General features: G+C 36.5%; 1 protein-coding gene across 1 annotated transcript in view; it reads right to left on the bottom strand.

Annotated features, from left to right (window-relative positions):
• LOC131164041 (probable pectin methylesterase CGR2) overlaps positions 1-22,626 on the bottom strand; it is a 56,673-nt gene extending 34,047 nt beyond the window's left edge. Inside the window, exons 1-4 of the mRNA XM_058120960.1 lie at positions 22,327-22,626; positions 655-798; positions 364-403; positions 117-158 (exon numbers count right to left, since the gene is read on the bottom strand). Of these exons, the coding sequence (XP_057976943.1) occupies positions 117-158; positions 364-403; positions 655-798; positions 22,327-22,590 (490 nt within the window). The 5' untranslated portion in view covers positions 22,591-22,626. The remainder of the gene's footprint in view (positions 1-116; positions 159-363; positions 404-654; positions 799-22,326) is intronic.
• Between the last annotated feature and the right edge of the window lie 465 nt (positions 22,627-23,091).

The raw sequence follows: 23,091 nt of genomic DNA, 5'->3' as shown, positions 1-23,091 counted from the left end.
TATTGCCAAAACAAGTAATAGCCAAGCACTCTTACATACGCCCCTACACTTGACAATCACATTGAAATATATGATAATAAAGTGCTAGTAACATACAAGACATATTAGAGATTTACCATCAACTTTACTTAAACTCTCTTTATCAGCGCTAGATCCACCTGCAACAGGAAAATTTTAATTTCAAATTGCATAGCAAAATTAAGTGCAGAACATACCACACAATCCAGTAGTAAAACAAGAACACTTTTCTCCAATTCAGCCTGGCTACCTACAACAAGGGAAAAAAATCAACTAGCACAATGCTGAAAACGAAAAAAAAGGATATTGATTAAAATGTGTAAAGTAGAAAAATAAAATACAAACCTGAACCACTATAAGAATACGCAATAAGAAGGAATGCACCCTAAAAAGTACAGAACAATGTAATCAGTATGTTTCCTGTTTAAACTAGGCCTGCTTGTGTAATTATGCTCAAGAACTCGGTGAATTCGTGAAAGGCGACCAGTGAAAAGAGTAAGAAGATATTTTTAGCCACTTTTCTTCATTATTTCCAGGGAGGATTGATGATTGTTAGAAATGAGAATAATAAGAGAAAATAGTAATAAGCGGAAAGTGAGAAATTGAAGGGGAAAACAAAAATTGAAATGAAAGTACCACTAGCACAAGACCAATCGAAAGTAAAGGTGATGGGCGTGATTTGGAATGTAGTGTTCCAGCAAATGGAATGCTTCCACCATCACCAATACGCCGAGCAGGATTTACTTGCCTCCTTGCCATGATTATATGATAGTTGTGGACCTGAAAAACTTAGTATTAGTTTAATTTGAGAAGGGGGGAGAGGGAGAACATTTGTATTCAAGGGAAGAAAGAGAGGCAACAGTTTTTCCCTATACCATTCTCAAACAAAACTAAAGCAAATATATACATAGCTGATAAAAATGTAACATAAAGTCAATGAAAGGCGAACAGAATTAGAAAACCAACATAATTAAAGACAAATTCACAATGGGTTCATATACTAACTTGGAAATTCCTAGCCATGCATCACTAGTATAACACTAACAGATTTCTAACAATAGCTACAAGAAAACCTAGAATAGAGAGGATAGATTGTCTAAAATACAGTGGGAGATAAAAAGGATCACATATCCACAAAATTTAAATAAGTGTTAGTAAAATCAAAAGTACGCCCTAAAATTTTGGGAAAATGATATTTCAATACAAAAAGCATATAAATCCTTGAAACCAGAAGGTGGCTTTACATAGGTTACGTTTGGTTTGCGAATAGCTATTCCTTGGAATAAGATGGAAAACAATGAAAAATTTGGGAATAGAGGTAATAGCTATTCCTTGTATATTCCTTATTATTTCATCCAACATGTAATAAGAAAAGAAAAGATATTCTCATGGTAAAATTAGGGAACAACTATTCCTTGTCTATTCCTTGTTATGGATTTATAAAAAGTTCACTTTGTTATCTGCTTTATGATAACAACATTATTTGCCAAACTAATTGTAACCAACCTACTATAACTAATCAATTCTTGAAAATAGGCATTCCACAAACCAAACATAACCTTAACGTTGGCCTAACATGGCTTTCAAATCTTATTTTGATGATAACAAATCAAGGTAAATTTAACATATTGTGGTTTAAGTAATGATGTTTCAAGAAATCAAGTATATGAAGATCAAAAGTTCAAGTATTAAGAATCCAAGATCACAAGTGATTATTAAAAGCTCATACTCCAACAACAAGTGAACAAAAGGAAGCTTAAAAGGTCAAAAACAGACAAATCTTATGGAAGCATAAAGGATATTGAAGCTTAAGACAAAATGGACTCAAAGCAAACATATAAATGAAGACTTCAAGTTTAGAAAGTTTTAAAGTCTTAAGGAAGTCTTGTGTAATTACTTCAACTAAGTATCAAAATGAATGCTTTGAAGCTCATTAGGGTTAATCATGGACCTAGAGACCTTATTTTGAGAATCCTTGAAAATATCTTTCAAAAGTATCAAAACAAGTTGGCAAGAGTTTTTGGAAACAAGGTTTAAAAAACAATGTTTTAACTGCCCCGGCGACCAGCCCTTGTCTGGTCAGGCGACTGACAATTTTGCTGAATTAAAATGGGAAGACAGTATAGGCACAAGCAACTGACCTCTGTGAGTTCAGGCGCCTAACCCTGTTCTAATTGTGATAATACGTTGTATTTAAAGTCTAGGCGACTGACCTCGATGAGGTCAGGCACCTGAACTTTGTAACGGCTATTTTAAAACAGCTTTTAAATGTTTCCAAATTAAGTTGCTTGTGCCCCAAACTTTGTAAAAACTTGGGAAACACTCCAAGTAACTTGGGCAACACGAAAATATGACTTTTTAAGCCTATAAATACATGATTTCACAAATCAAATCTTACCAAGAATTCATAACAACAATCAAGCATACAACTTTCATACTCTTCCAAAAGCTCTCTTGCTCACGTACTTGCTGGAGTTTTACTGAGATTTGCTGGGCTATTTTTCACCGATCTTTGAGCATAAAACTTAGAGTTTGATCAACCCAAAGAAAGATCCCGATGATATAATCTTTGAGCTTCAATTCTATTCTTCATTGATATTTAAATTGAAGTATTCTTAGTTGTGCTATAACTTGTACTAATCTGCTCTTTTTTAGAGTAATTCTTGTACGCAAGAATTTCTTTCTTATTTTCTTGTTTTCTTGACGGTTCAGGGCTATTGAATCATTGTACTGAGCGTTAGGTATCGCTTGGAGAAGAGGGCTCCAACATATTGAAAGAGTGTTGTAAGGTTACTCTTACTCGTAAAGGAGTGGCATAGTGGAATCCTTAGGTGTGTTGCCTAAGGCAAGGATGTAGGTGGGTATAGCTGAACCTCGTAAAAAACTCGGTCTCACTCTCTTCCCTACTCTTTCATTTTTTTGCATATATAAATTGCGTGGATGTTTATTTAAGTGCTAGAAATTAAATTGATATTGAGATTGAGGAAAACTTTTAAATAAAGGGAGTACATTGATTGATCTTTTGCGGAAACCTTAAAATAAGTAAGTTGATTAATCATTTCTGGAAACCTTGATTAAAGGAAGAACATTGATCAAGAAACCTAATTGATAACAAAGTTTGAATCTTGAAAGCACTGCTGCAATTCATAACAAAAACAACAACAAAACCAAGCCTTAGTCCCACTAAGTGAGGTCGGATACATGAATCATTTTCCTCCAATTTATGCAATCATGGACCATTTCTTTAGATAGATTCAAGGATATTAAATCCTTCCTCACTATCTCCTCCCAAATTATTTTAGGTCTACCTCTACCCCTTCTACTGCCCCCCACAGTAACTAAGTCACTCTTCCTCACAGGTGCACTATAAGACCTACGTTGCAAGTATTCATACCATCTGAGTCGTCCCTCCCTTATCTTATCTTCTATAGGAGCTACACCTAACTTACCACAAATATGTTCATTCCTTAATTTATCTTTCAATGTTATACCACTCATCCATCTAAGCATTCTCATCTCGGCAACTTTTACTTTTTGGATATTATGTTTCTTTGTCGGCCACATTCCGATCCATATAGCATAGCTGGTCTTATAGCTGTCCTATAAAACTTCCCTTTCAAGGGTATTCTACGATTACATAGCATACTTGAAGCACTTCTCTATTTTACCCAACCTACTTTAACTCTATGCATTACATCATCTTCAATTTCTCCTTCAACTTGCATAATAGATCCAAGGTATCGAAATCTACAAGTGCTATTTATTTCTTCATCATCAAGTTTAACTTTGTCTCCAATATTCCTCCTATCCTTACTAAAATTACATTTCATATATTCTGTTTTATTTCTACTTATCCTAAAGCCTCTAGATTCCAAAACTTCTCTCCATAATTCTAACTCAGCCCTACTCCGTTCCTAGTTTCGTCAATTAATACAATATCATCTGCAAACAACATATACCATGGAACCTCCTTTTGAATACTTTTAGTCAATTGGTACATCACTAAAGCAAAAAGATAAGGACTCAAAGCAAATCCTTGATGTACACCTATGGTAATTGGAAATTCTCTAGTTTCTCCATCTATTGTCCTTACACTAGTCATTACTCCATCGTACATATCCTTAATGACATCGGTATACCTACAACATACACCCTTTTTTTCTAAAACCCACCATAGAACTTCCCTAGGTATTCTATCATATGCTTTCTCAAGGTCAATAAATATCATATACAAGTCCCTCTTCTTTTCCCTAAACTTTTCCATTAATCTTCTTAAAAGATAAATAATTTTTGTGGTAGATCTCCCAGGCATAAAACCAAATTGATTTTTTGAGATCTTCGTTTTTAACCTTAATTTTTGTTCAACTACTCTTTCTCATAGTTTCATCATATGACTCGTAAGTTTAATTCCACGATAGTTATTACAATTTTGAATATCTCCTTTATTTTTGTATATAGGTATTAAAGTGTTTTTCCTCCATTCATCTGACATTTTCTTAGTTTTTACAATTGTATTAAATAAATTAGTTAACCATATAATTCCGTTATCACCCAAGCGCTGCTGCAATTCATATATTATTTAAATAACTTGTGGATTGTGTTGGCTTATTGATTGATTCATTGATTGGGTGTGGATTTAAATTGCTACAAGGTCAAGTTAATATACTTTCTAATTAAGATTTAAAAGTAAATTTGGTTTTCAGCTGATATTGTAATTGAAATTCATACTTCATTTAATTGACTAACTTGTGAATTGAGATTGGCTTATTATTTGTGTATTAAGTTAAAATTGCTGCAAGATCAATATACTCATTCATAAAGTTTTAAAAGTGAATATTGATTCCTAGCTGATATTGTAATTCAAATCATCCTTGTGTGATTACTAAACTTACAATAAGTTAGGAATTTATAAAAAGAGTTCAAATAAATTTTTTTAAAAAACCAATTCAAACCCCCTCAACCCCTCTTGGGACTACATCTTACTTTTCACTTAATATTACCATAAGCATACATTCTTCCATATTCATCACATATCACGCCCACTAACTTGAAATTAAAGAAAATGGAATTAAAAATAAATGATAACAACTTCTAGGTTCTATTATCTTGTAAATTTTAAGGGGGGGAAAGCTAAATTCAAGATCTTCTCAATGAAAAGCATGTCATGTCCCAACCCCAGGGAAACAGGATCAATTATAACTGATACATTGTGGTTCTTATTACTATCCTCTTCTGTTTATAAGAGCAGAGTAATTACCAACAACAAACAATAACCAACCTAGAGTAACTATCAACAACTAACAATAACAAATCTAACTGTTACTAACAAAAACCTTACACAGCTCAGCAGAACAATACTATTTCAAATGAAACAGAACAGGTAGAATTGAATCCCTGACGAGAGAAGCATCAATCTTCCCACGCAGTCTCTTCCACTAATGAATTAAACCATTGAACAAGGACTTTGAGAGAGACAGTGTATTATGCACCTTTGCATGAAATTGACTGCTGGGATCAATGATGGGGAGACATGAAGAACATGCAAGTATCCACTTCTCATTTCAACAAAGAAACATTGAAAATTGGATGAACTAAGGACCCTGGTGGAAATTGAAAACAATAAGCAACAGATCCAATGCACTTGGGAATCTTATAAGGTCCAAAATACCAGGCAATGAGCTTCAGATTCTTACTTATTGCGACAAACAATTGACAATAGATTTCTCCCACATTAAATTCTCATTCATTTGAATTCTTTTCTACAAATTGCTTCATCTGTAATTTTGAGCAAGCTGTAAATTGTGCTTCTTCAAATCATTCAGTGTCTTTGCAAAATAAAATCATCTAAGGTTGCAGTAGAAACAGGGAGATAGGGTTCAAGAACCAGCTGTAAATGTGAATAACCATATAAGGCTTCGAAAAGGAGTGATTTTCAATGAAGTACAAAAATTGCTGTTATACAACTATTCGGCAAGAGAAACCAACTGCACTAGATTCTTGGGTTCTCACCACACATACACCATAAGAAATTTTCAATGCACCAATTTATCATCTCTATTTGGCCATAGGATTCAGCGCGATATGCAGTACTCATATGACGGTGAGCACCAAAGAACCTTAACAACTCCAGCAAGAAAACACTGAAAAACATCTCATCCCTATACGAAATAATGGAATTTGGATGTCCATGAGGCCTGCAGCTGTAATCTAGGAAAGCAGCTGCCACTGTTTTAACAGAATATGGATGAGCATTCAAACAGGAGTATAAAATAGCTATATTCAGTGAATCTGCTTTCAACTTGGGAACCATTCAAAAAGTAGCTTGGGTTACTTTTCCGATGAGAAGCAAAGCAAACCTGATTCCATAACCCGTCTTGCTAGGAGCTTGCACCAGAAAGCAAAGTACTATGGGCACAAACAACATTCAAACTGCTATCCTTTTTATTTAGAGTTGGATCAATAAAGGACAAGAGAGTAGAAATTGCGGACTCAATAGCATCGAACATCTACTCAAATTTAGAGACAATCTGATTATTGAAAATAACAACTTGAGAATTGAAAGAAGCTACCTGAGTGGTCAATATTCCTGATTTTGCTTTCCACTCATACATTTGAGTCACCTTGTGAGCAACCGAATCAAATTGGTCCTTTGTCACCTTTTCTTTTGTTTTTCTCCTGTCTGGTCCCTTTGGATTGGTCTGGCTTGATTGAACCAGTTCACACCAGCATAAGTGAACCAGTCTGCCCAGAAAAAGTGAACCAATTCAGACTGGCCCAGTTTGAATGAACCAGTTCTGGTAACCAAAGTGAATGAGTTAGAATTTACAGCCTCCTGTGGTCAGAACTAGGGCCAGCTTCTTCGACCAAGGTAGGTTGCTCCAACACCACTTCATTTCAAGCCCATGCACATCTGGTGATGGGAGATGTCATTATAAGCCACAGAAAATCTGGACCTCCCTTCGTCATCAAGCCCTTGCAGACCTGGTAGTAGCACAATGCCAGAATAAAAGGGAGCAACCAATGGTGGGGAACAGACTTCTAAGACCCTGCAGTGGTTCAACAGTCAATGAACTCCGGATATGCTGCAATTTTGTATGCTGCAAAGTCAGGATGACAGCCACCACACCTAGTTGACAAATGGAGGCTCTAGTGAAAATGGACTCCGCTTCAATTGGATAAAATGATCGAATTTGGGGCTGAAGTAGGATTCAGTTGGGATTCGGAGATTAAATTAAAATGAGGATGAAGCCTCTTTTCTGTGTCAATTTGGAAGGTATGGCTGCCAACGCCCATAGGACTCTAAGCAGTGGGCTTTTGGCCTGGAGAATACAGGCTAGGGATGTTGGGTTGCTTATGGATTGCAGAACTCATATTTGCACTATTTTTTTCTCTTTTGGGTGATTCGTGTTGTCATGAATGTGGATTGAGTGGAGATAGGGCAGTAGTGGAAGCAGCAGTGGCGGATGGCAATTTTAAAATCAAAAACCCTGTGTCAAATAACACTGACAGCCATGTCAGATCAAAGCCTGCTCTGATACCACTTGACATAGGACCAACACCCAACAACTTTAATTCTCAATTCCAATCTGGTTAGCACTAATAGCAGCTTGCTTATACCTTACATCGCTTAGAAGATAAGGAAATTAACTAAGAAAACTTAAATACACAAAAATAATAATATCATAAATAATAATACCCTAAAAATCTTAAGAGAATATCCAAGAATCTGAAGGAAATTACCTAAATAAATTAACCTAAATCAAAAGATGAAAATAGAAATAAATTCCTCCATGCTCCTGCATCACCAGGGTAGTCTACAATTTCACACTCCTATTTTATTTCTGCCAATAAATGTTGTTGAATAATTGGGTAAAATAGAAGACCTAACTTCAATAATAGGTCTCTCCCTCTATTTATAATATATGTCAAGCACAATTCCAATGACCATAATACCCTTACTAACTCACACTAATTAACATAACTAACACATGATAATAATGCTAAATGACTAAATAATCAATAACACTCCCCCTCAAGCTGAAGCATATATATCATATGCTCCTAGATTGTTACAAATGAATTTCACACGAGCACCTCCCAAGGCTTCAATGAACAAATCAGCAAGCTAAAACTCAGACTTCACATGAGTGGTTGCAATGAGGTTCTATACAAGTTTCTCTCGAATAAAGTGGCAATCAGCTTCAATGTCCTTTTTCTGCTCATGAAAGAGTGGGTTGGAGGCAATACGAATAACAGCTCGATCACCACACGTCAACTCCATAGGCTAAGAATGTGGAAAACCTAGTTCTTTCAACATGTTCTTCAACCAAACAAGTTCAAATGTAGTGTGCGTCATAACCCTATATTCTAACTCAACACTTGACTTGGCCACCACAATTTGTTTCTTACTCTTCCAAGACACCAAATTACCACCGACAAAGATACAGTACCCAATTGTGGATCTTCAGTCAAAAGGAAACCTAGCCCAATCTGCATTTTATATCCCTAAATATGAGTGTGTTCCCGATCCTGATATAATAGACCTCCCCCTAGTGCCCTTTTAGATATCTCAAAATGTGAATTACTGCATCCTAGTGACTTATTCTCAGGGAATCGAGAAATAGACTCGCAGCACTTGTTGCAAAAGACATATCTAGTCGAGTGACTATAAGATAATTCAACTTTCCAACAAAAGTCTGGTACCGTTTTAGGTTAGGCAACAAATCACCCATATCTAGCATTAACTTACTATTAGGATCCATGGATTTATCAACAGGTTTGGATCCTAACAGCCCTGTCTCATCTAAAAGATCAAGAACGTACTTCCTCTATGACAAAGCAGTTCTTGTTTTAGATCTTAATACTTCTACACCCAAGAAGTACTTCAATGGCCTCAAGTCCTTTGTCTAAAACTTAGTCTGCAAGAAATGCTTTATTCTTTGAATACCTTGATCATCCACACACGCTATAAGAAGAATCCTTTCAGATGGAGTACAACAACAACAACACCAAGAAGCCTTAAGTCTCACTGGGAGGGGTCGGCTACATGAATCCTTTTTTGTCAATTCACCCGATCAAAAGTGTTTTCCTCTATTAGATTAAGGGCTATTGAATCCTTCTTCACTAACTCACTCCTTCTCACAAGTGCTCTACTAGGCTTGCATTTCAAATGCCCAAACCATCTAGGCCGCCCCTCCCTAATCTTGTCTTCAACCAGTGCTAGGCCTAAATTTCTATGTGTATGCTTGTTTCTTACTTTATCTTTTAATGTTACACCACTCATCCACCTTAACATTCACATTTTAGCAACTTCTAATCTTGGTACATGTTGTTTCTTAGTTGTCCAACATTTTAAACCATAAAGCATAGTCAGCCTTATAGCCGTCTAATAAAACTTTCCTTTTAATTTTAATCATATTCTACGATCATACAACACACCTAACACACTCCTCCGTTTTACCCAACCTATTTTAATTCCATGTACTCATGATCTTAAATTTCCACGAAATTGTCAAACTTTCCATCGAAATTTCCGATTTTCATCACCCTCGAAATCAAAATGGTAGTCAATTTCTGTCTTGCATAATTTTTGTCGAAATGTCAACAAATCATCCGAAAATGGTAGTCAATTTCTGTCTTGCATAATTTTTGTCGAAATGTCAACAAATCATCCGAAATTTATGGAAATCTTGAAATTTTAGAGAAACTTTTCAAAATTTGAACTATGCAATGAAATTTCCTCGAAATTCAAATGAGGGATTTAGGAGTGAAATGAAATTTCTCTTTTAATTTATTTTATTTATTTTTATCGAAACAAATGATTATTACAAGTGCTTTTTGAAATTATATGAAAAAATAAACTTACAACAACAATTTATTTAACCATTCATTTCTAAATTATCATTATTTGTATAATAAATAATATTTAAAGGATTTACGAATTTCATTTGTATTAACTGATTCACTGAATATGTTTAATGTACATTATCTTACAAATATTTTTGACGCAGTTGCACATATTATATTACAACTTCCCCACCTTATACACAGCATAGATGTATTTACTTGTAATGTATTAGTCCTAAAACTTACATTATAATGTCTCTTAATCATTTCAAAAGCTTCATAAAAGAATTCCATGTTTCACTATTGATTTCAATTATTTTTTCAAATTGAAATCGAAATTGACATCAAAATCAAAATTTTCTTCGGAATTCCCGTACTTTTGGAGCTTTGAAATTTGTTTCGAAATCAAAATTTAAGACCTTGCATGTACTACATCTTCAATTTCCCCTTCCGCATCCATAATAGATCCAAGATATCTTAATCTATTTTTGTAATTAATCTCTTGATAATCAAGTTTAATCTTCTCTCCACTACTAGATTAAATATAGTGACCTCTTGAGCCGACACACTAAGCCTAACTCCCCCTTGAGCAACAAACCCAAGTAGTTGCTCCATATAGAGCTCCTCCTAAAGATCACCATGTAGGAAAGCATTCTTTACGTCTAACAAGTGTAAAGGCCAGTGATAGGTGGTGGCTAAGGAGATGAACAAACGTACTAAGGCGAGTTTGGCTACAAGGGATAATGTGTCTACATAGTCCAGACCATATACCTGAGTATATCCTTTAGCAACAATGCGGGCCTTCAATCAAGCCAAGGAACCATCTGAATTAACCTTCATAGTGTACACCCAACGACAATCAACCACATACTTATCAAGAGGAAGACATGCCAAGTCCTAAGTATCATTATCCTGTAGAGCATGCATCTCTTCTATCATTGCATTCCTCCACCCACTATGGGACGGGGCTTCAGAAATAGATTTTGGAAGAGCAACAGAAGACAAAGTAACAAACCAGTAATATGAGGGTGACAAGAAATCATAACAAACAAAATTAGATATTGGATATTGGGTACTAATATGATTACCTTTTCAAATAGCAATGAGCAGATCAACACCTCGGGAAATAAGATCATCTAAGAAGGAAACTGAAGGCATAGAAGTGGGAGCTAGAGGAGGCTCTCCTTCCTTGAATCTTTGTGCATATACCTTCAAGTTGGGATGATCCAAGGGATTAGAAGGACTCAAACTGGATGAAGATGTTGGAGGATTGGGCACAAATATTAGGTTAGGATTTGGAAGATAGAGCAGAGGAAGGAACTCACTAAGGTCAACAGAACTTAAGGAATCAAAGTAGTATCGTGTAGACTCAAAAAAGGTGACATCAACACAGACAAAGAATCGATATAAAGTAGGGCTATATCATCAATATCCCTTTTAAGTATAAGAATACCCTAGAAAAATACATTTGATAGCACAAGGATCCAACTTATCTGTTCTTGGAGTTAACTAATGGACAAAGGGGCCTTCGAGAAGATAAATGAATATGGGATTTTACCACCAAGGACAGAGGAAGGCATATTACTAATAAGAGAGCAAGCAGGGAGCACAATATCACTCCAAAAAACGTTGGGGACATTCTGATACAATAGGGTACAAGTGACTTCAAGAATATGTTTGTTTTTCCATTTTGCAACTTCATTTTGTTGTGGAGTGTGGGCACAAAATGACTAATGGATCATACCAGAATTAGTCATATCGGCATTGAATTGGATACGAAAGTACTCCCTCGCAGTATCACTATGAAATATCTTGATTGGCATATCAAACTGAGTCTTTGTTTGAGAACAAAAAGCACAAAAGATATTAAACAACTCATAATGATTTTTCATTAAACACAACAACCAAGTCATCCTGGAGTAGTCATCAACAAATGTAACAAAGTACCGAAACCCCTATTTCAACATGACAAAACTCGGACCCCAAACATCATAATGGATGAGCATGAAAGGACTATCTACCCGTTTGTTGACTCAGGAAGCAAAGGGAACTCGATGATGTTTTGCCAACTGACAAGGTTCACACTCAAGACTAAACACAAAAATCAAGGTAGGAACTAGTTATTTTAATTTGTCCAAGGACAGATGACCAAGGCTACAATGGATTTGAAGCGGTGTAGCAGCAGCTATGCAGGAAATAAGAGACGAGAGAGTGACTCAAAGTAGTAAAGTCCACGAGCCTCACATACAGTGCCAGTTGTCTTCCTCGTCTTCAAATCTTGAATAATCATAGAATTAGGAAAGAAGGTTACAAAACAATTTAGTGCCTTTGTAAGCTTATTAACTAACATGAGATTGAAAGGGGGGCTTAGGAATGTATAAAACAGAAGAAAGAGAAATGGAAGGAGTAGGATTTATTGTTCCTATCCCTTTAACTGTAATTGTCAACCTATTAGCAAGGGTAACTTGAGGTAGATTTTTTAGGATACTAGAGGGCAAAAAAGAAGTTGACTACACCTGACACTTGACTAGTAATAACAGAGTCGATAATCCAAGGAGTAAGGCCTAGTGGGAGAGATACCAAATGACATACAAACTCTAGGATTATCCTTCTGAGCATAAGATGCAACGTGATGATATGTCTGTTGGGATGTTTAATATATTAAAGGAACCATGAATAATTTTCCTCCCGAGATAGTTATAGTACGTTGTTCACTAAAACAAATGCATGACAATGGAAACATACTTTTGGAATTTGAGGGCGCCATCCTAATTTACACATACAACCTCAATACAGCAGCAAACAAATGCTCTTGGAATTCCAAGAGTGAACTTCTGGACCAACCAAAACAAGCAAAAATAAACTTCCAAACCAACCAAACCAAACACAAACGAGTCAACCGCTGATTCAACCAACAACGAATCACCAACAACTGGACATAGCACTGCCACAACCCTACAAAATCAATATAGAAATGCAGCCACTGCTCCAAGAGACTTAGACACAGCCCAAGAAACCAACACACAGATCTAACAGTACCAATCAGCCTCTATATAGTAGAAAATCTGAAGTACACAGCGAACAACTTCCTCCTGGAATTTATCAATGCCGTCCCAACAAAACATTCGACAACTGGAGCAAACCACCAGCACACAATGAACAAGAAATAAAGATAAAAACAAATCAAGAACACAGATATACCACTGTTTCAGGCCTCTATGAAGTCTATAATTATTGACCAACAGCTTCAGGCACTAGCAAGCAATCATTCCCGGAAAGCCACACATACGCAACTAAAAAGGTGCTACCTTTGGACGAAAAAGATGACAAACAATTTGGTATTATGGTGTAAGGAAGGATTCAAGATTGGGAGGAAATCACAGCAAAGTGGCTGCTCATATGTGTCTCACATGCTGGCACATGGGGTCAGCACTACTGGCTTTCAGCCAGTGCGCGGCGGCTCCTCTGGCTGTGAAATTTTGAGGGCTTGAAGATCAGCAGGTTCTGCGGCTTGCTATGTGATTAGTTTGGCAAAATATGAGGTATTCCTTGAGGTGTTGAAGAGGACAGCAGCATCCAGGATTTTTCCAGTGACTGCAATTTTTTTCCAGCAACTGCTGCACCTGCTCCTGGACTTTGGTGACGCTGATAACCCTTCTACAGCAAGCAGGTTGCATGGTAATATGATGTTTAGGGTTTGATTTAGTAGTGGTCATGCAATTAGTGTTTGGGTCAAATCTTGCTTTGATACCATGTTGAATAAAAGGGTAAAATGGAAGACCTAACTTCAATGATAGGTCTCTCCCTCTACTTATAATATATGTCAAGTACAATGCCAATGATCATAACACCCTTACTAACTCACAGTCATAACTCTTACCACATAATAATAATAATGCTAAATGACTAAATAAGCATTAAAAAATGTCACTAGTCAAAACAAAAGAATGGACATCAAATTTTACATTAGGCCAATAAAATAAACTTGAACCTTGTTTATAAATTGCTTGAATCCCTAAATATCCTCCCATAGAAAGAGAATGAATTTCAGAAAGTAACTTACTCCTTAAATCTCCATGAACCCCCAATATAAAGTCCGCCCTCGTGCCTTAAGAAACCATGTTGATATGTCAAGGAATAACTGAAATAGAATCAATCAACAATGAAATAACGAGTTCTTGTACATTTCTATTATCCATAAAAGATCTCAGCGACCCACATTGACTGTATTAAGAACAATATGGCAGAACAGGAGCCTTCCTTTCCTCCTCAGTCCTAGACAAAACATGTGCTACCCTATTATCACAACCTTTTTTGCACTCCATGGTGTAGTTGTAGCCCAGAAGTTTTGTTAACCATTTCTGCTCTATGGCAGCTTTCTGCTCCAAAGTACTTTAAACTTCGCCGATCTGTTCAAATGATAAGCTGATGGCCAAGAAAGCAAAGTCTCCACTTTGTAACAGAAACAAAAGTTTAAAATGGAGATAAGCAAAGGCATGCGCTGCTGTAATGAAAGTGTCCCAACCCCTTTACTACAGGCATCAGCCTACAAAAGACACTGAAAATGGGAAGGCCCAGTACCGGTACTGTTGTCATGGCCTTTCTAAGAGCTTCAAAGACTACATTTACTACAGGCATCAGTCTCCACCATAAAAGACACTGCAAACGGGGAAGGGCCAGCACAGGTACTGTTGTTGTGGCCTATTTAAGAGCTTCCATGGCTACATTTGCTGTTGATGTCTGATGAAAATTTCTTGCTTCAAGAGATTTGTGAAAAGGTTTTGTGTTGGAATCGTAGCCCCTGTTAAATCTTCTGGAATATCCAATTAAGGCCAGAACCCTCCAGAGATTTCGCAGTATATGGTCTACGCCAATAAAAATCACGCTTTCAATTTTAGCAGGGATCAAATGACCTAGATATTCAATATGCTGCTGCCCCAAAGGCACAGTTGGATGGTTTGGCAAAAAGAACAATTGCCCCCAATACCACAAAATCTGCCCTGAGGTGCTATAAGTGTTTTTCCAACGTAAAGCCGTAGACCAATATGTCATTGAAAAATATTAACACAATTTTCCGAAGGTTAAAGAAATATCATTCATGAGTGGTCGGATTGAGGCAGGTGTGTTGATCAAACCAAATGGCATTGCTTTGAACTCGTAAAGGCTTTGGTGTGTCCTAAAAGCAGTTTTGCATACATCCTCTTCTTTAACTCTGATTAGTGGCAGCCAGACCACAAATCAATCTTAGAAAATAAGTCGGCACCATGCAACTCATCTAGAAGTTACAGTAATTGTGCTATCACTTATTGATGCCTTGATGGTAATCAATCCAGCAGTTACTTCTTCTTCACTAACATAAGGGGAGAGACAAATGGGCTGTTGCTCTGCCTTATTATTCTAGAGTCTAAAATCTCTTTAACATCTTCAATCTCATTTTTTTCTTTTTCTTTTTTTTAACAGGTTTACCTTGAGTAATTAATGTTATCTTATGGTCATGACTTCTAGGAAGTGGCAAATCCTTAGGTTCTACAAACATAGCATGAAATCCTCTATAAGGCAGTAATACAAGGATGAGAATAGACCCGTGGCTTGTTGCAGTAGCCTCACAAACCGGCCAGGTACACCAGAAATTGCTTCATGAAAAAGCTTGTAGAATACTCCACAGTTATCCATGTTTTATTCACCTCTGTTTCTAACTCCATGCAAGGCCACTGATTGGCCATCCTTTATGGGTCATGGGTCTCATAATCTTCACTTCATCGCTGCAAGCCTGCAACTGAACAGCGGCAATGCATCATCTCCGTGTGTCTTGGCTTGAGTCTTGGAGTAGTTGTGTGGGTCTTGATGGTTCAACTCTTCATGTGGCTCAACATCCATGATTCCAATAATGTTAAAGAAAACGGGCTCTGCTCTCTTTTAAGTAATTGATATATTTAGAAAGTAGTAATTGACAAGTATCAATTTTAACCTTTAAACTTTACCATTATATTTAAACAATATATGTGTTTTGTAATTTTTAAATAATAATATATTTAGTAAGTAGTAATTAATACATATCATTTTTCACCTTTGAAATTTACTACTATACTTAAACAAAATATATGTTTTGTAATTCAAATTTTTAATATATTTTAATCCAATTGTGCCATGTCCCTAATTAATTAATTTCAAATTTTAAATTTTTAATTGTATTTCTAAACATTTCGGTCTCTAAAGTAGTGAAAATCAAATATATATATATATATATATATATATATATATATATTCTACAAGCATTACACTGAAGTTAATATAAAATTTATTTTTCCAACTAAAGAGTGTTTATAGGTAGAATAAAGTGATTCAAAATACATTGAAAATCATATTTGAGAAGATCATATGCTTCTTGTACAATATAGGTACTGCAGGCCAACAACCGCTTCCCGCCATGTAACATTTCGCAACTTTTTCTTCCCATAAAACTCGCAACCAATACGCAATGTGTGCTATTTAAAACCATGATCCATCATTGCATGATGGTTCAACCTACTCCTGTGAGTAGGTCAACTATGATCCCATTATTGTGCAATGGTTCAGCCCACTTGGGTGAGTAGGTTCTTGATGCAAGTCTACAGGTAAATGGGAAGTGTTATTCTATTTTTTATTTGAAGTGCTTAGATGGCAAAAGTTAGGTTTCAATTCATAATTCTCAAATTAGGAAACACAAACACTACTGGAAGCATAAAGAGTCAGTGTATGACACGTTTCAGATACTGACACCTGCCCAACACTCCCCGACATGTATTTGACACATGTCAGAGATTAATTAATTTATTTTAACTTTTGGACATGGCTGAGACACTTCCTGAAATGGCAAGGACACCTACAGCACACTTCTTGCACCAAACAATGTGCTTTGTTGCCCCCTTCAATTCTGTTAACAAGATCCCAAAAACAAAAATTTGGAGAAGTCGAGAAATTGAGAGTCGAGGTTCTTTGACAATGGAGTGGTTGGACTTTGGAGCCCTAGTGCCATTGCGCCAGCCTTGTAAAGCACCGCTAGATCCCCCAGCCCTCAAAATTCCCTCTCTCTTTAGCCATCACAAGTTAAACATCCTTAATTTATGTTTGTTTTGTTTTTTGAAAAAAAATCTTGATGAGCCATGCCCATTGCCCGCCATTAGCTATGCCCTTAGTTTTTTTTTCGTTGGACTAATACTTTATAATACAAATGTAGTTGATGATTGTGTAAGTGTAGTTCATAAAATGTGTAATTGATAATTTTGTATAAATGGTGCTCATATTTCATTTTAAATTAAAACTACCACATTATTTGTCATCTAAAGGGAAAAGCATGCCTAAATAAATAATCTATATTAATTAACATATGCTTGCCACATCATATCCTCATTTTTTTTTTTTTTTTTGAAATTGTCGTATCAACATGTTGGTATCGTGTCTTGTATTAGTATATGTGCTTTCTAGCAATCTTAGATCAATTGTGGATTGGAAGGAAATTCAAAAATTGGAAATCTAGTCAACGTCTAATATAGAGGGTCATTGATGGCTTGATGTTCTGACATTTGGCGAGTAAGTTGAGAAAACCCCTAATATGATCAATGTTAACCACCACTTCATGTGATCAAAGCAAAAAAGTGATGGTGACCGCTCATTTTGAGGTTGATTTATCTACGAGCAAATCATCTATGAAAAAACCTATAGATGGACCTGAGATTCATGGGCCTCTAGCTTAGTATATGATAGTGTTGGGCGAAATTGGGGATTCCCAAACGAAGGGAGTTGGACCAGCCTTAGAGCAGGCTAGACCAAGGATAATTAACATTATTCTGCACTTGGGTCAGGTTTTCAGTAATGAAGGATAGATTGATGAGCAGCCCAATTCTTTAGTCAACTCATTACAGCCAAAACAAGCCCAACCAATAGGTGAGAAATTGAATGAGGGCTAAGGAAAGGGATTGGGGGTCTATAATGGTGGAGAGGCCCGTTCTCGTGATGAGGTTTCTAATGACAAAAATTAGGCTAAAAAACAAAGTTCAAAGGCAAGCAGGCAATCGGGCAATCATGTCTTCGTACAACGGTTGATTCACAGCTAGAGGAGAGGTTGGGTGCACCTCTATCAAGTGGGCCTGGATGGGCAGGATTTGGTAAAAGGCATTGGCACTCTAGGTAATTTTGGCAATTTAGCTTACGCTTCAAAGTTGTATCCAGAAACGCAGGCGACCATGATGCAAGGATAGTGGTAAGGCTAGTGGTAAGGGTAAAAGCTCTAATCTCATCATATTAGAGTATAATGGGCACTGCAATGAATTTTTTTAAAAGAAACAACATAATTATGATGGGATGTTGACAAAAATCTTTAAGAAATGCTAAAAGGAATTTGTATATTGTCAAATCTCTGACTGTTCAAAAGTTCAATTCAAATGAGAAGGTTAGCAAGAGTGGTGGTTGTCCTCATGAAATAAAGAAATGGGCAATGTGTTGCATGATGGGAGTCCTGGTGCTATGCATTTGCTTGTGACAATGGTTTATGGACGAGGTTCATAATATAAATATGCTTATGATTCATTCAACTTACTTGGGGACATATTTTCTTTGCCACCATCTCTGATTGAAAGCTCGGAGGGTGTTCCTATTTTTAAAGAAGACAGTATGCATAAAGGGCAGTGCGTGAGGCAAGGATTTTGCCCTCACCTATAGAGGAGATAATGAGAAGGATTTAGAATCTCAAGAATAGATGCACAAGATGAGCTTTTGGCTGTCCAACACAAGAAGAAAAGAAGTTCAGTTGAATGGTGGTAAAAAAGAAAGGGGAAGAAAGGCCAACAAGAACTAGCAAATTTGCAGTTTTCTGCTAATTCCATGAAAGGGTTAAAATGGGGTATTCTTATTAAATTTTACTTTTTTTCCTTTGTTTTTCCTTTTGTTGGTTTTTTCCTCTTTTTGAGGATTTTTTCGCTCCTTTAGGTGGCAAACTCTTTGTCTCTTTTCATAATTTTGCTTTTCTTTATCCAAAAAAAAAAAAAAAAGCACACATGAGATGCATAAAGTAAGAAATAAGGAGAAGATGTGAAATCTTGAGGAGAATCAGGGTCAATGAGGACCAAGGGCGGGACCACCCATTTGCTGTCTCTCTCTTTCTCTCTCGTCATTATAAAGCCCACATGAGATGGCCATGAGCTAGCGCTAGTTCAGCACCCCATAGCACCTCCAGGACTATGAGTGGACTGTGCGTTCAAGAGAACTTCTTTGGTTGTCATTGCCCCATATAGATACACTTTAAGGTTGAGCGCTTGTGCAATTAGAAAAGACTAAAGAAAATCGACTAGGTTACAAAAATCAACTCATAGTTCTTATATACATCAATTTTGTAATCGAACATGGTTGAATCCTGATTTGCACATGTGTATTTGTTTATTTCAGCAGCATGTACTAGCATGCGTGATATTCTTGCACGTCACATTATCTAGTTGAAGAATCATGATATCAATTATGATGTCCATTGTTTCCATGTTCAAACAGGCCAATTGGCACTTAGCACAACAATGGATAGTATTTCCATGAGCTAGAATCACCTTGAGTGGAGTTGATGGTTCAGTTTGGTAAGTTGGGTCTAAGAAACTGTGCGTACAGCCACTGACAAGAAAAATTGAAATAGGCCCTCTTTTAATAATCCTCCTACTTTCAAATTTCTGAGTCACTCATCCAGCTAAAGCACAAATCAAAAAAACTCAAATTTCTTTCCATTTCCTCTGCTCCAAACTTTTCCAGGTTCTCCTAAAATGTTTTTCCTAAATGTTCATTTTATTAGCAGAAAAATTGTTTAACAGTCGATTTTTGCACATGTGACCGAGTACATGCTTATCCCCACATATTAAATACAATCCTAGTTGCCTTTTAATCTGAGATTCAGTTGTATTGACCATAGAATTAGAGGATTTAACTTTGAATAATCATAGAATTTGGTTCTCCTCTATGTTTCTAATGCAACCTATGGTTGAGGATGCAGCTGAGTCTGTGGAGCATTTGAGGAAAATGGAAATCCTGACATTTGAAACTTTTTTAGATGGGTTTGAAGTAGCAGGAAATGAGGAATTAACAAGGTTTCTACGGTTAGATTAACCTTTTTTGACATAGCTTCTAAAGTTGATTCTTGTACATGGGAAATTTCAATAGCTAGTCAATAGTTCATGTAGAAATGTTCACCGCACATACATATCATGTGCCTAATTTGCTCCTTAAATCCACTCAATAAACTTAATACAAAATAATATTTTGACAAACTTGGATTTGTAATGATCGTCAAGGATTTCAGCTCTTCAAATCTTTCTTGATAACTTACAACAGTGTCAGCTTATAGCAGTTTATTGAATTCCAATACCATGTCTTCATAATCAGTTTGCTCAACCCTTTTACAAAATTGGTGCTATAAATTCATCCAAAGAACATAGAGATTTATCTATCATGAACCCTGGATACCAAATATCTTATCTTCCTTCTAACAATTCCTACTTTTCCATTCTCAAGAACGTAATTGATTAGGCAATATTTTTGACATTTTTTAACACATCACCTTGGATTTTCTTCTTCAAAAACATAAGAATCCACCTATGGGCTTCAAAGAACCTCCCAATTTAGTCTCTCCTGCTTTGAGCTCTTTAGGATTGGGCACCAATCCCTTTTCTTGATTTGAACATTGCCCTCCATTACTAATTTATTTTGACAAAAATTGGAAACCATCCTATCTGAATCCATCTCTTATCACATCAAACAATTCCTCAATTCATTTAATACTTTCATCCTGAAATTTTTTGAACTCATAAAACTTTGTTATGGTTTCAAATTGCAGATGAAATATTTCCTGAAAGCTAGATTTAGGCTTCTTGATTACGCCTTTAGAACCTTGAATCTTGTGCCTTTTGCCATTAAATGTCCCATTTCCAGTGAAACATAATCAAGTATGAGTGAGATGAATATGGAGGAAAAGAAGAAAAAGAGCAAAAAATTCAATCGAGAATTATACTAGTCACAATGGGCTTGCAAGGCTTTCTATGTCAACATCAAGAAGAAGCACCAAGATCAACACTTGCCATCATAATGGATGATTAATCATATGGCCATCCTTTTAAGTGATTTCACCGCTTCTGTGTGGCCTCGTCCATCTTCCAAAGGGCAATGATTAAAATCTTTCAGCCCATTCTTCATCATGCCCTCATCTTGATCTCTAAAGCAGTCACATGGGCACCAATTGTGTCCCCAGAGATGAAAGAGAATTAAAATAATTTAGATGATGCACAAAGAGCACACCAGTACAGCTACCTTAAGGATTTGTCAACTAGTACCTAGACCGGAGCAGAGGGTAACATAGCCTTCCATGGCCTTCAAACAATCAAGGGCACCTTAGAAGCTGCCCCTGCAGGAGGATCTTTTGCTTGAATTAGATCATCTTTGGAAAAGATGACATATCCATTTCTACTGGTTCTAAAGTCTATAAACCATTTGATGGTGGAGAGTGCTCTATCCCCATCCCTCAACTCTTATCCCGGATCTTCATCTGCTTTAAACCTAGATCTTCTAGATTATATGTATGAAGTAGATTATGTGCCTGCTCTGCCTAGCTAGAACCTGAAACCCCCACAGATGATGAAGGGGTTGATGACAACATTAATCTACAATACCTCATCTGTTACTCCCATGCAGAGTTCAAGTAGTGCAAATGGAGACGGAATACAACAGTCCCATAGATGACGAAGGGGTTGATGACAACATCAATCTCTCACACAGTACCTCGTCTGCTATTCCCATGCAAAGTTCAAGTAGTGCAAATGGAAATGGACCAACCGTCCTTACTCCTCTATCCTCTTCCTTTTATAAGAAACAGAGTAACTAGCAACAACTAACAATAACCAACACAGAGTCAACTAACAACAACCAATCTAACCTACTAAACATCACTAGCAAAACCACCACACAGCTCAGTGAAGTAATATTGCTTAGAAGAAACCAGAACTGGTAGAATCCAATATCTGTTTCTGACCATGACAAAGTAACAGCAATCATAACCCCGTGTATACCAGCCTCGCCATTCCGCTAAAACATTTTGGCCGTTTCCCTTTCCGGTAACTACTAATTGAACATGGGAACTTGCACAAACTAATGAACAATGCTTGAAGTAAGGTCCACATACAAAGAAAATTTTGGCGAACAATCACCAAATCAATATGTTGCAGCAGTAATTAGCGCTAATCCAACCAAATGGAATTGAGAAAGAGAACTGCAAAAAACTAAAAATTCAATCAAGCACACAAAAAGAAAGGGCATTCTGGTAGCCGCATCAAGTTTTGGCAACATCCTCAATATGAAAAAAATGATACCGTTAATGAATGGAGAGAAGATGGCATAGAAAGACGAGACGAAAGCGAAGAGGTTCACGAAAAGAAATGCGAGAAGTTGTAGGAAAGCTACCTGAGACGAAGATAGAGGCTGCGATTCTTGAGAGCTCACGGAGGGATCTAGATCTGCTCGTTGTCTGAGGTCACAGGCATGGAGAGCTCTGACATACGTTTTCTTTTCAACATGCGGGCTTCGCCAATCTTCGAGCTTTCGAGTTTCGAGAAACCCAGTGGGTGAGCACTTCACAGGAAGCGGAATAAAACTAGTGGCGGAAGGCGCACTGTGCTTACAAACGTCGATGGAGGACACATACTTCTCTTTCCTTAATAGGAGCATTACCCACACCACAAGTTAATTTTTAAAAACAGAGAGAAATAATTTTTCCATGAAAAATATATTTAAAAAAACTGTTCATCTATCACCAGGACGCTAAATTAAATTAAATTATTGCTCTAAAGCATTAAAGATAATATCATGATAGTTTTAAAATACATTCTCAAAATTTGTAATTTCACATTCATCCCAAAAAAGCCAAAATTGAATGTCATTTCTTGACATTTCACTTGATTAGTGTATAATATCAATAGTCTTCTAACCTTTTACAATTCTCATTCTCCAAATAATTTATAACTCTCTCCATATTGTCTAGCATTGAGGTTATTTTTGGATGGATGTCAGGAATACCTAACATATGTAATAGAGGCACCAAAGAAAGAATTAAAACTTGAGGATATCCCAATAGTAAGAGAATTCTCGGATGTATTTCCTGATGACTTACCTGGGTTATCCCCCGATCACGAAATTGAATTAGTTATTGACCTACTTCCAGGAACGGTA

The sequence above is a fragment of the Malania oleifera genome, chromosome 9 (genome assembly GCF_029873635.1).
Source record: "Malania oleifera isolate guangnan ecotype guangnan chromosome 9, ASM2987363v1, whole genome shotgun sequence".
NCBI lineage: Eukaryota > Viridiplantae > Streptophyta > Magnoliopsida > Santalales > Ximeniaceae > Malania > Malania oleifera.
This window is presented reverse-complemented; position numbering and strand designations above follow the sequence as displayed.